This window comes from Neovison vison, chromosome 1 (assembly GCF_020171115.1).
Source record: "Neovison vison isolate M4711 chromosome 1, ASM_NN_V1, whole genome shotgun sequence".
Lineage (NCBI taxonomy): Eukaryota > Metazoa > Chordata > Mammalia > Carnivora > Mustelidae > Neogale > Neogale vison.
Window position 1 is genome coordinate 138223307 of NC_058091.1, and position 15143 is coordinate 138238449.

Here is a 15143-nt window from a genome sequence, read left to right on the forward strand (position 1 = left end):
AAAATTTAAATAAGGAAGGAAGGGAGTAAAAAAAAAAAAAGAAGTCAGGCAAGAAACTCAGCAAGACCAGGCAACAGTTAAAATGAAGTTAAAGATGAAATCTCAATAAGCACTGAGCTATGAAAGTGTGTGAATTTAAGCTGATCTGGTACAGAAAGAGAGCAGGGCATACAATAAATAGCTATTAACATAATACATAAAGGAAAACACTACAGGAACAGAAAATTAGTCTATTTTTACTGTCTGCTTTTCCTCACTTCCCATAAATCACTGTGGTGAAGGGAGAGAGAAACTCAAGTTTCCAGGGCAGACATTCCTGGGTTTAAATCCTTGCTGAGATGCTCATGGCCAGGTGACTGCTTCTGAGTCTCAATCTTCTCACCTTATGGATTAGTAACTATCATCCTAACTGAGCTACTGTGATACTATGATAGGATGGCATTCTATAGATGCTTAATTGTTTCCTTCTCTTTATTATAATTTTAATAGAAATAACAGGATTATACTCCGCTAGCTTTCATGGTACACTGGTATTCTGTACCACATCAATGTTACTAAATTAAAACAGAACAAATCCTGTCAAGTTTGTATATTCAAATACTATTTATTTTTTTATTCCATTTTTTAAAAAGATTTTATTTATTTATTTATTTGTCAGAGCGAGAGAGCGAGCGAGCGAGAGCACTGGCTCAGGTAGGCAGAGAGGCAGGCAGAGGTGGAGAGAGAAGCAGGTTCCCTGCCAAGCAAAGAACCCGATGCAGGACTCGGTCCCAGCACCGTGGAATCTTGACCTGAACCAAAGGCAGTGGCTTAACCGACTGAGCCACCCAGACATCCCTTTTATTCCATTTTTGAAATTACTGAGACAATTTTCATTAAAACTACCTTTACTTTTGATTAGAACGAAATGTAAACAGAACGAGGAGTGCTCCTCACCTAGTAGGTTTCTGCCTGTTCAGTTTCATCGTATCGACAAGCACGATCCTTCCTTCCTAAGTTTTCCGGATGGTAACTAGAGGCTTGGAAGCAGACAGCCTGCCCGGAAGGACCTTATGCTCCTCTTCGTCAGCCTATACTAGTGCTTCCAGCCTTCAGAGCAGCAGAAACGGGAGGTAAAGCCCTTAACACTAGGCCAGTGTTTCTGTACTTACCTCCTTTATCTTAGGGTGAACACTGTTTCTATTCCTCAACTACGGTCAAACTGACCAAATTTCACAGACTTTTATTTACGGAATGGACACAGATCCACATGGAAAGTCAGATGAACATTTAAGGGGAGAGAGAGAGGGCACGCGTGGGGCTCGGAGGACCACTTGACTTCTCCCCTGTCCCAAAGTCTCTAAAAATCATCAGGCAGCTACCAGTCTTCTGAGAAGATGCCCGAGACAGTTTACGCTACAAGAGCCTACACGTTTTTTCCAGCACAAACCTCCAAAAACCTGACACGAAATCAGGCAGCTCCGAATGAAATCTCTTTTTGAGCCTGACAGGTAACACTTTCATAGAACTCTCCTTTTTGTGGTACTGGAATTTACTTTTTTGAAAGGTGTAATTTTTGCTGTCAAGTTTACACTGTGTTCCAGCAGAAAGGTAATGAAAGAGAACAGCTGTATTCATTCATGACACCAAGCATATATGATACACAACACAGAGCTGTCCTCATGAGAGCTACAATACACTATCGCTACAATTACCGGTTAGACAGCAGTGGTATATAATCAGGATAAGTAATCACAGAAAGGTAACACTTAAGCATCACAACCTAAACTCAAGGCTCTACTTTTGTGTGGATTAAAACCCAAACAAGCTGTTAGAACTCCCATTTCCCTGGAAAACAAAACATCACCTTCGAGAGTCCTAGGTCATGCCACAGTACGGCATCTTCTGATAGGGCATCAGAACAAGGAAATCAACAATGGTCCTAAAAATAAACTAAGAACCCAAATTAGCAGACAGGATATAAATATTTCTGTACTACAGGACAGACAGTCACTTTATTTAAATACTCAGTTACAGGATATAAACCTGGTTTTTAAAAAACAAATATATACTTACACATGTTGACATGTTGGAGAAAAAAAAAGAGCAGATACTCAAGAATCTTGCCAGTATTCATTAACAAGTCAAGATTTTCAGGGAGTAACTTCTTAAATGAATAATATGGAGCTTTAAAATTAAACACTAGATGATGATATGTATATTCGAAGCTTTCCTCTTACAAACAACTCTGTTAAGATAGTAATGATTGAGGGAGGAAAATGCCATTTATTATAAAGTCCCTATAAATACTTGAAAGATAAACACTAAGGTTCTCACTTCCTCTACTTTTACCAGTTTATTCCTGAACAATTAAATAATGAAGAAGGTGGTAATACCTCAAGTTAAAATTTCATTCCACTAATTCTCCAATTTTATACTAAAGTCTTGAGCTACCATTTTGCTTCAGTAGTTCTATCTAAGCTGAAGAAGCCTGAAGTGTTCACTATATACACAAGATGGACAAGGGAGAGAAAAAGAAGGAACTTTCCATTTAACTCAAGTCCGATGAACCTGATTCTTATCTGTGATCTAAAAACAGAGCAATCGTGATAGAGTAAGCTGTCGGGACAACATGTACTTCTTTCATTTCTCTCCTGACGGGGCACCATAGACTGACACGGCATTAACACCTACAAGGCATAATATGCAGTTTCTAAAAATGCAATAATTATTTAAAATTATTCAGTGTTCTCCAGGGAATAAACAGATTTCTCGACAGCAACAAAAAATCCACCGGGTAATTTTAAGGTATAATCTTTTGCAATAAATTGCCCAAATTTAGTATCCTTGCATGTGTATTTATAACAACGCCACATACAGACATCATGAAAACTGTGGCCTCCAGCCAACAAGTGATACAAGGTGTGTTAAAGTTCTGCAGAATCAGGAAAAGGATACATATATATATTTTTTAATCTGTATGAAGCATTATGACATTTTCAAAATCCATCAGGAAAATCGCCATTTTAGGCAAACCCATAGAGTAGCATGGGATGAATTTTAACTTTCCCCAGTAGGCTAGGGCTCACAAATTTAACTGTATTAACGGACTGCTGGAAAATGAGCACACTAGCAGCAAGGGAAGCCGAATTAGTTTCATGGAGCTGTACCACGAGAACTGAACAGGGTTCCTTATTCTAATAGCTGCCCTGACCTTCCTGGGATCTTATATTTCTCTTTTAACCTCATAAGAGTGACTGTCTGGTGTAGTTCACCTGATGGAGGATAAGACACAACAGTATAAAACCCAAAGTCCTAGATCTGCATGCAACATTCTTTAATTTATTTGTTTCAGGTGTTAGTCTGGTAAGTATTACGTGGTCATATAAAGAAACTAACCAAGCTTTCATTAGCTTGTACTGCCTAAAGAGTCAAATCCAACTGAAATTTAATTTCTGCTTTTTAGTAACCCATCATCTGTATGCCACACAAACACTGCTATGTACTCAAGCACGGAGGTAAAAACGATAAAGAAAAGCAGCGAAGGAAAAACATAAAATAAAGTTCCACCTACAGGGATTCCTCTGACTATTTTCGGTGAGTCCTGGAGATGACATGGATGTGAAAAGTGGACAAGGGAACCGGAGCTCAGTGCTGGTCAAGGGCAAGCTCTGTCACCAGGCAGCCCCCCTGATGTGCATCTTCTGAGATGGAGAACAAAGGGAGCAAGGCTGAAGCCCGGAGCAGGTTTTTCCAAAGAGACTGTAGGAAGCCTGTTAGTTTTCTGCTGATGGCTTAAGCAGGCATGTGTCGGAATCTACCGCCTCTGTAAAAGCCAAACGCAAGCTCCTGGGGCTCTGGTGCGCAGAGATGGATGCACGAACGGGGGGGGGGGGGGGGGGGGGCGTACCAAGTGCGGCTCAGCCACGGGGGTGGGGCTGAAAATACACTCAGTGCATGTGAGCTGGTCCTGGAGACACAGAGATGTGTTCACGACACGCGAAGAGAGAGAAGCAGCCTCACTCTCGGAAAGCAGTAAAATGAAGATGAAGAATACAGTTCATTTCATAACACATTCGGTATCTTGTAAATTTCCCCCACTTCATTTTTAACATCAATTTAGCCTAAAGCTTTCTTCAAATTCAGCAACACTAACCAGTGGCTTAGAGCGTGCTGCGTGTTTTTAATAAGTATCTTAAATCATCACAATTCCAACAGTTACAAATCACTTGTCCGCGTCTTTCCCCGCTTCAGAACCATATGTTCGGAAGCCCGCTCCCTCCCGTCTCCTCTGAGCCACCGCTCTGCCAGCCCCTCTCCCTCATCTGCTGCGTTTCCCTTTTCATACAGATTCAAGTTTCTCACAAATTTTAAAAAAAAAAAAAATTCCTCCTCTGCACCTTACCCTCCCCTCGACCCTCTCTCTCCTTCCGAGTCTTCGCTGTTGAAAGCACTGGATCGACTTCTCATTCGTTCAGACACTTAGGAACCGCCAGTGTGCCAAGCCCCCAGGGGATGGTGCTGTGCGAGGCAGGTTCCCTCATGCTCCTCGTGCCCTGAGCCTCCCCCGTGCGGTCTCCACTGCCCCCCTCACACGTGAACACCCCATGCTGCTGAAACCATTCCCAGGAACACCACCGATCGGCGTCTGACTGCCAGATTAAGTAACCCTTCTCCCTGCCCTCTCCACAGCAGTATGACGCTGCTTCTTGACATTTCCTGGAAAGGTTCCCTGTGGTTTTCAACCTCACCTCTGGGCTGACTGTCCTCAGCCTCCATGATAAGCAACTACAGTTGATCCTCCAACGACACGGGTTTGAAATGGCACCGATTCACCTATGTGCAAATTTTTTTCAGTAACTACAGGACAGCACTGTAGATATGTTTTTCTCCTCGTTATGATTTTCTTACTAACATTTTCTTTTCCCTAGCTTACTTTAAGGATTTAGTATATAACACACATACCATGCAAAATATGTGTGAATTGACTATGCTATTGGTGAGGCTTCTAGTCAACAGTAGGCTACCGTAGTTATGTTTTGGGGGGAGTCGAAAGTTCTACACAGATTTTCAACCATGCAGGGGGCCAGCGCCCGTGTCGTCCAAGGGTCAACTGGAGTACTCTTCTTCTGTCTGTCTGATGAATAGTAGCGCTTCCTAACTTTCTCTCCGTGGTCATTTTTTTGTGGATTCTGCCTGCCCTCCATGGGCAACTTCATCCAAACCCAAGGCTTCCTTTCCCACCTATATGCTAACTACTCCCAAATATAGTACAGGTCCTTCTCTGAAGGTCCACATACCCCCTGGACACTTCTACTAGTAATGTCTCATAGACACCTCAAATTTAGTATGATCAAGATAGAATTCACCAAGAAGAATAACATATTTAGGGCTAAATTTATCAAAAGTCCAAGACTTATATTTGGAAAATAAAAAACTACTCAGAAAAATAAAAAAAGAGCTAAAGAAATAGGAACACGGTACTGGTTCATGGATTGGAAGACTCAATATTAAGACAGCAATTCTCACCCAACTGATCTATAAATTCAACACAATCCCTACCCAAGCCCCAGATTTTTTTTTTTTTTAAAGAAACTGACACAATGATCACAATGATCCTAAAATGTATATGGAATTTCTAAGGACCTAAAATAGCCAAACCAATTTTTAAAAAAATCAAAGTTGAGGGACTCATCCTTCTCAATTTCAAAACTTTTTACAAAGCTGCAGTTATCAAGGCAGTGTGATGCTGGCAAAAAGGAACAAAACTGAGAATCCAGAAATAAACTCTTATATTTATGGCCACTGATTTCCTGCAAAGGTACCAAAGCAATTCAATGGCGGCAGTGGGGGGAGGCGGGGGGAGACTGTCTAACCAAAAAACAGTTCTGGGATAAAAAGATATTGATATGTTTAAAAAAAAAAAAAAAGGAACAAAAGAACAAAAACAACCTAGACTCTTCCATCCCATAAGCAGAAAATAGTAACTTGAAAGGGATCATGGGAGAGGAAATGGATCACAGACCTAAATGTAAGCGTGAAGGAAGTAAGTGTTGGCAAGGAGGAAAGGAACTAGAACCCTCATACACGCCTGGTGGGGATGGAAAACATGGCAGGCACTCTGGAAAAGTCACACAGCTTCTTAACAAGTTCAATTTAAACTTATCATATGACCCAGAAACTCCAGCCTTAGCTACACACCCAAGGGAGATGCAAACACATGTCCGTACACAGACTGGCACACGGGAGAGTTTAGAGCATTTCCCACAACCACCCCCCGCTGGAAGCCGTCCAAATGCCCATCAGCTGGCCAACGCGCGAACGAAACACAATGTATTCATACACATAACAGCAACTGGTCAATAAAAAAAGCTCAAAAATTTTAAACTAGCTGAAAGAATGTAGATGCAAAAAGACTACAAATTGTCTGGCTGCATTTATGAGATGTCCAGAAGGCGCGAACTGATGGGGACAGACCCTGATGACGGATGGCCTGGGGCCTGGGAGGCGGCCGGTACTCAGTGCAAACGGGCAGAAAGGAACCGCTGTGTGTGATGGAAATACTGTGACACTCGACTGTGGCGACAGCCGCACAGCTCCATGAATCTAGTAAAAATCACTGAAATGGCACTTAAAGATGGAGGAACCTTCTGTACACAAATCAAACCTCAATAAAACTGTCCTCAAAAATCATTTCTCAATCTATTAGATACCAGAAAGTTTTGTGAGGTTATGGGCAACTTGCCTGCAAAATGGTACTTTTACCACCCTCTTCCCCGCCAAAAACAGCCAAATTCACTACCATTCCCTCCCAAATCTGCTTTGGCCAGTATCACATTTCTTGGTGCATGAAAAAACCCTTTGCGTGTAAATGTCCTACCCAGAAGTCTAAGAGGAACCCCACGGAGTTACAAGTCTTGTGATTCCACACACCGTCACGCTCCTACGTCTTTCCAATCTACTGCTGCCTTCAATTCAAATCTCTGTAAGTTTTCCAACAAATCTCTTCCTCTAGATTTGCTCTTTCCAATTGGCCTTCTCCATGGTATCAGAACGCTTGCTCTATAATGCAAATCATCTGATTCTACCACCCTAACGAAAACCCTTTGCATTCTCCCACTCCCATCCTGTGTCTACCAGCTACCACAGAACCCTCCTCTAAGCTCCCTTACCATGGTCCTCCACCATGAGTTAAAAACTTAACATGTAACCCAGATTTGTATATTTATACATCATATACATGAATTCCTGTACCAGTTTATTATATAATACACACAAAAATTGCAATCTAAAAGGAAGGCCTAAAAAAGAAACGAAGCTCCAGTTTTCTTCTTCCACGGCTATTATTCTGCGTAGTCACATCCCTCCTTGGAGACCACTGGCCCAAAGGGAAAAGTCTAAACTCCTCTGTATGACATTTGAGGCTGGGTATCAGTTGTTCCTGCCTACATCTCGATGCATCCCTCACTAGCTCTGCCCCACACACCATATGCTTTAGCTCTAACAAATTATTTGTAGTTCCCTCATTGAACAAGAAGTTAAATCTTGTGTTCTCAAAATAAACATCTCTGCATCCTTGCAATTGTTCCTTCCTCCTTCTGGAATGTCCTTATTGCCCTTTCTGACCTGGTAAGCCCTCCTCATTCAGATCCAGCTCAAGTACCGCCCCTCTCTCTAAACACTCCATTATTCCTGCTGTAGTGAGCTTCTATTATATTTTTTACGTTATATTAAATGTATGTATTTGCCTTTTTATCCTACAAGCTTTACCCCAGGGCTTTAGCCTTGAGGACAGAAGGCAGTTCTAAGATCCAACCTGAGTCTCCATCACTTAAATACTGAAAAATGGCAGCTGAATAGTTGTACCTTATACGTCAAGCTAACCCTTGAATGGAATCAACAAACTCTACCAAGTTTACCATCTACCATACATGAAGATTTACAGCAGAATGAGGCCTGCCAAGCCAAAAGTATCTACAGTTCACATCTAAGAGTCATCCAAACAAGTGAGACTCCCAGCGGGGTCAGAACTCTCTGACTCGGATGACCTCCACTATTTTATGACTTCTGTTTTAGCGATCATCACTGGGAACTGTTCCACCGCTAAGATTTCAAACCTCCATCTTTGTCCACAAGATCTACCTCAACCATTGACGTGTTCTCCATCTTCATGGTGCACAGCATCCCTGGGGCCTCCCAGCCTGCTTATTTTACTGGTCTGGTCAGTCCTCTCCCTGCCAGCCCGAACTCCATGCCCAGGCATTTCAACCCTGCTCTCCTCAGCTTCCAAGATTACCAAACTGCTGATCTACTCTATGTGCCTCCCCGAGTCCCCACTCTGTGTTAACCGAAGCATATTTGTTTCAGTTTTTATTTCTACTTCTGGGCCTAGCCCTGCAAAATTCAGAGCATCTCGCTCTAAAAGGATTCTTAAAAAATTGCTTCTTCCCTCCATATCAACTTTTTCCCATATTACCAGGCATCTTCCCTTCTCTAAGGCTCGGGAAAGAGATGTCTCTGGATCCTGTCCAAGGATAATGCATCTGGATAAGACCGCTGTCTTCTCCAGGATCTTACTCGACTCCTTCATATCTTCAATTTCACCCTCTCTCACGACCTTGACCCTGATTCTATCTCAAGTTACTTTCTCATTTCTTTCATCTCATTCTTAAAAGAATACTGAGTTCCTATCACCCGTGTACGCTAATTCCTTATACACTTCTGATTTGCAATCTGGACTCTCCCTTTACAAATAGCTCTTTCCGATGCCCAATTACCAACATGACTGTTCACTGTCAAATCCAGTGGGACTTCCCCATACCGCACTACTTGTATCACTGATAACACCTCTCCTTTACACTTTCTCCTCTCTATCCTTCCTTGTCACTAAATTGTCTTGGTCTTCCTCCCATTTCTCTGACCACTCTGGCCCTAGGTCCTGCATTGGCTTTGCTTTTCATAGCTAAGCCATACTGGTGACCACACTGTATCCGGCTGGCCTTAGCTGGTTTTGCCCACATACTCTATCACTCACTGTGATAGTGGTAACTCCTAAATCCTGGCAGGTTTTCACACCATCAGTCACACATCTGACATGGCTGGGTAATTTTATATTAAGGAGATTACAATGGACATCCTCTTATATGATACAACTAGATCCCATGTTGGTCATTTAATTTTTCAAGATTTATTTATTTATTTATTTATTTATTTAAAGATTTTATTTATTTATTTGAGAGAGAGAGACAGTGAGAGAGAGCACGAGCGAGGAGAAGGTCAGAGAGCGAAGCAGACACCCCATGGAGCTGGGAGCCTGATGCGGGACTCGATCCCGGGACTCAAGGATCACGCCCTGAGCCGAAGGCAGTCGTCCAACCAACTGAGCCACCCAGGCGTCCCAAGATTTATTTATTTGAGAGAGAGAGCATGAGCACCAGTGGGAGGGACATTAGGACAAAGAGAGGGAGTCTCAAGCAGACCCCATGTTGAGTCCAGAGTCTGACACGGGGCTCGATCTCATGACCCTGGGATCATGACCTGAGTAGAAACCTAGTGTTGGGATGCTCAACCTACTGCACCACTCGGGCACCCTTTCATTTAATTTTTTAAAAAACAGTTGATACAGGGATCCATTAGGGGCGCCTGGGTGGCTCAGTGGGTTAAGCCTCTGCCTTCGGCTTAGGTCATGATCTTAGAGTCCTGGGATCGAGCCCCACATAGGGCTCTCTTCCCCGCTGCTTCCCCCCCACCCCCCGCCTGCCTCTCTGCCTAATTGTGATCTCTGTCAAATAAATAAACAAAATCTTTATAAAAAATATAAGGATCCATTAAAAACACATATACACACACTTTAATATAAAATATAACCAATACTTTTATTTGTGAATTTTTGAGCATAGGTTCACGGACTGAAAATTCTTCCTTAAAATCTTCCTTAAGCTACCCATACTACCATGAATAAAATTTCCGGTCTATTTTAAAAAGCAGAGCAGGAATTTAAGATGTGTGAAACAATTCACATATGGAATCCTTCAGGATTTTTCTTATTTTTTCCCCAATTCTTTTCTAATTCTGAATTTTGCCCCACTGAGCAGAGAGTCCCATGTGGGGCTCGATCCCAGGATCCTGAGACCATGACCTGAGCCGAAGACAGAGACTTTAACCCACTGAGCCACCCAGTTGCCCCTGGAATGACTATTTTTAAAATTAAAATGGGGAAAGTGATAAATAATCCCTAATAAACAGACAGGTCTATTCAAGGCCAATTCCCTATGTCCTTAAGGACTGTGAAAACCTTACTTTACACATGCTTACAATAATGGAATTCCTTTCCCACTGAAAATTAAAAATTAAGATTTAGAAAATCCTAATCTCCTTTTTCTATTGTTTAATATCCAAGGGACTATCATTTAAAGTTTTTTAAAAATGCAATATTCGTGGGGGGTGGGGCTGGGTGGCCTCAGTCGTATAAGCTTCTGACTCTTGATTTCAGCTCAGATCAAGATCTATGGGTTGTGAGACAGAGCCCCACATCAGGCTCTGTGCTGAACAAGGGAGGCTGCTTAAGATTTCCTTTCTCCCCGGTCTCTTCACCACTCCCCCCCACCCCAACCTGGCTCTCTCTTTCTCTCTAAAAAAAAACAAAAACCAAAAAACAAAGCAATATTCAGCGAACACAGAGAACTTTCCTGCTGCCAATATTTAAAAAAACAAACAAACAATAGCCAGTATCGATAATGTTTAGAGCTGTGCTACAGGCGTCACCCAGGAATGGGGACCTATCCCACTAACACCCATGGAGTACAGAAGGAAGAATCCAGAATGTGGATGATTCTCATCTGTACCACTGACTTTTGAGGGTTACTAATTTTGTTTTTGTTCCCCGAAGTTAGCTTTTCATGAACTTAGAAAATAAGCTTCCAAATACAACTACAAGAGTTGAATAAAACAATTAGACCAAGTAACATCTTTTGCCTTCCTGTAACCTGTAACGGAAAACCAAAGACAACACTCAAATAGTAAGGAACTGTCACAATTTGTAAATTTTTTTCTTTTTTCCTCCACGTTTTTTCTTGGAAGAACACTTACACTTCTTTTTAATTATGTGCTACTCATGCTTTTGAAATATTAGCAAAACACTCAGGAGGACAGAATTTTCAATGAATATTGGTACTAAAAAATTTTGTTATGATGCAATGATCAGTTTATGGTTTGTTCCAATATGAGAGCTTTCTTTGGCCCGTGGGTGGGCTGGATACGCTGGTACAGACCATACCATAATTAGGCATGTGTGTATAAATGTAGAAATGTTGGCATAAACTGAATTATTCTCTTGGGTACGATATAACACTACCTAACGTTTTGGAAATGGCTGGTCTCTTCTTTCACTGTGAATATTGTCATACCAAAAAAAAAAAAAAAAAAGGCCCCAGTCTGAGATGCAAGTGAAGCTGACATGTGCATCATCTGAGTCCCTGCCTGTCTTTCAATATTAACTTCATTGCTTCCCCCGCCCCCGCCTCCTAATGTTATATAACATGCTAGCCTACAAGAGAAAGAATGAGATGGAAATGTACATTTTATGAGGATTTCATTCTTATTTTCAATCATGGATGGAAAATAACATCCATGAGTCCTGGTGCACAAACTGATGAGAAATAATGACAACCACGAGAATACGTTCTATCACATAATACTTAGCATTACCCTCAACAAACCGGCCACGACCTCAGCCACTTTACTGTAACTGTAGTCAGTCAAACAGAAATCCAGCCAAAACAAGCCTGTTCAATTAGAGTCAGAGTAGGAATAGACTTTCTACCTTTTATCTTGAAGGTCAGTCATTTTCCCAAAACAGCTAAACAGACCGTACGCACAAACGAGTCAGCTGTAAATGATAAACTAGAAAAACGTACTCATTCAGTCAATCTTAGTCAGTGCTAGCTCATATGTGAAATACAATAAGCATAAAACTGGTTTCATGTGTACTGTAAGAGGCAGTAATTCAGAGCCTCCTAGTTGCTGGGATGAGTCTATTGGAGAACGCTGCCTTCTCTGTGCACCTGCTCATCGGTAACTGAAAAGCAGCACGTTGGAAGGGCTCGGAGCTGCTGGAGAGTCTGTGGTTTCCTCTATTTTGCACTAGTGCTGCGCCATGACCAGCAAGGGTCAACATGACCTGGAGTTATTTTTCCAGTGTCCCACCTTCAAAAGTTCCCTAAGATGAAAAGGCAAAGCGGGGTGCTTTTGGTATCTCAGGATATAGTTCCCCGAGCTTCTTATTTTACAGATGGAGAGACCGAGCCTGAATAAGGCAAGAGACTTATCCAAAGTTACAAGACAGTGGCAGGGCAGGACCCAGGACGGAACACGTTTTGGAAGGTCAGGTGACCTTCGATTTTTGGAAGGTCACCTGACCTTCCAAAATCGATCGATCACAGGGGCTCATCTCTCTATCACCATGCCCTCTCCACGTGGCCCAGACTGTGCACACGAGAAACCAGAATCTTGTCAAACTGGGATTCGCAACAACCTCCAAGTAGGATGAGGCCATCCTTACGTATTACTTGCCATTGTCATCAGCAGAAACTCTCACTTAGGATATGTGTTCCAGCTCAAAGAGGCTATCAAAACCACTGGTGATTAAATAAAACTTACAAAAACAGGATTAAGTAAACTTTTTTTTGATGTAAACTGATTCAAAGAAAAAGGAATGCGTTCATCATCGTGAGAGAACATCTGACATCGATTAACTCTCATTTACTTTAAAGTGAAGAATTAAACACAAAATTACCTTTGAAGGTTTCGAGTTCCTTCCTGTAGAAGAAAAAAGAAAATGTAAATTTTATTTGTTTATTTGAAGTATATAATGACAGTGTTACATTGGTTTCAGGTGTGCAACATAAGTGAGTCAACAATTCTATACATTGCTCAGTGCTCACCCCAATAAATGCCATCACCATCCGTCACCAAACAACATTATTACAATATTATGGACTATATTCCCTATTTCCATCTCTGTGAATTCTTTATTTTATAACTGGAAATTTGTACCTCTCCAACCTCTGTATCTATTTCCCCCCATCCCGCCACTGCCCTCCCCTCTGCCGACAACCAGTTCTCGGTATGTCAGGGGGTTTTTTGTCTGTTAAGAAAATGTAAATTTTAAAATCATCTGTTTCCAATATAAACTGCTCTTAGATTATAAGAAAAATATACTTTAAAAAGCCCTGCTCTTTGATCATAATGAAAATATACTTAAAAAACCCAAAGTGAGGTTTCTGGACGTTCCCCTATGCTTTACTGAAATTACCAATAAAATTAGTCTAAAGCAACTATTTTCAGGGTTTTTTTTTTTTAAGATTTCATTTATTTATTTGACAGAGATCACAAGTAGGCAGAGAGGCAGGCAGAGAGAGAGGAGAAAGCAGGCTTCCTGCTGAGCAGAGAGCCCGATGTGGGGCTCTATCCCAGAACCCTGGTATCATGACCTGAGCCGAAGGCAGCAGCTTAACCCACTGAGCCACCCAGGCATCCCACTATTTTCAGTTTTTCTGCTATTACTTTATTAATGGGTTAAAAAAAATTCAACCAGAATTGAAAGAAAACACTTAGAAAAAATAAAAAGCATTTTAATACCAGCTATGAACCATCTCGTATATATAAGAATCAGTTTATAAAAGCACTTAACAACTCGCTCAATATTAAATAACAGATTTTTAAGATCTTTGGCTACAAATCATCCAGAATATGAACAGTTATCGCCCCTTTTAAGTGAAAGAGGAAAGCACGTTATCAAAAGACTGAGATCCACAGCTCATCCAGACACAAAAGGGCCACGCCTGGAGGACCCGCTCTGGTTTGTCGTTTTGTCAGTGTCAATTAAGGATCCCGAGATAACCAGGTTTCCCGGGGACATGCACAGCAGCAGAAAATAGATGAACAATCGTGAAACAGAACATTTTCGACCAAGAAGTCAAAGGAAGTTGTTTTCAGGTTTTTCCTTCGTAATTTTGGAAAGAGATTGTCCCTCTCTATTGGTGGTGATAAGAAGTACTGTCGAGGAGGTGAGTTTATTTAGGAAAACCTTATTATCACACTCAAAATAGGAGACATTTATCTCTTATTTGCACTCTAGGTTTTATTAAGCACGGAGGGCTATTCTGAACTCACCAGTCAGTACCCCACACCACTAATTACGATACCCCTCATGTTCCAAAATAGTCGACTACAATTACCAGCTGGTGGAGGGGACGGGCAATCTGCCTGCTGGAAGGCCAAACACGTAATACTCTTGTCACAGCCAAGGGAAGGCTCTAAAATCAGACAGGCGCTTCTTTCCTCTTTTCTGAAAACACCAACTCCTCGTAACAACGCTCCAGAAACATGGTTTATTTTCAATCCCACCTTGAAAAACAAAATGCAATTGTTTCCCTTCAATCAACAGCCCCACTTCATTCTTGGAAGATTAATTAGGTACAAGTTAAATGTGCCTAAAACTTAACTTTACCTCCTAAGAACGGGATGAAACCGAGAATACCTAACCGAGAGGCAACAGGGTCGTCAGAAAGCATCTTATAAACACACCTTCAATGTGCTTCCCATGGATGCCCTCCCCGGAGCAAGTCCCCAAGCCCCCTCCTGGGTGCACGAGATGACACAGCCCTCAGCTCCATATTAATGAGTAATTCTTTTCTGATGAGAAGCTTCTAGAATGTTTCATGAGCAAAATTCCCAAAAGGCACCTTCTGTTTTAAAAAGCTGGAACTCAAAGAGTCATAATTTCAGAGACATCTCCCCCACTCCCACCCCCAAATCCCCACAGCTAAAAGCCAGACAAACGATCCAGAGTCTGTTTCACTGCTGGGTGGCTGCCGGGTGGGGGACAGTCGCCTCTCACGGGAGGGGCACGCTCACTTCTCCACCTTCGGGCTGCCCCGGCCCCTTAACAGGAAGGTGCCCACTGAGAAATGGGGAGCAGCCGAGCGGCGCCCCAGGTGTCCTCTATTGATGGAACCCACACCGTTAGTAAAATCTTCGAGAAACTTCCAGACGGGGAATCGTTCCTGTCCCCACTTCCTAAAGAGGAAGACTGGCTGAGGTAGCAAAGGGAAGGACAGCTGTGGGGTAAGGGAGAGATCCGTGTCGGGGAACTCTGAGCGGAC

General features: G+C 42.1%; 1 protein-coding gene across 1 annotated transcript in view; it reads right to left on the bottom strand.

Annotated features, from left to right (window-relative positions):
• DTNBP1 (dystrobrevin binding protein 1) overlaps positions 1 to 15143 on the bottom strand; it is a 128087-nt gene that overhangs the window by 47757 nt on the left and 65187 nt on the right. The window contains exon 7 of the mRNA XM_044259328.1: positions 12773 to 12795. Within this exon, the coding sequence (XP_044115263.1) occupies positions 12773 to 12795 (23 nt within the window). The remainder of the gene's footprint in view (positions 1 to 12772; positions 12796 to 15143) is intronic.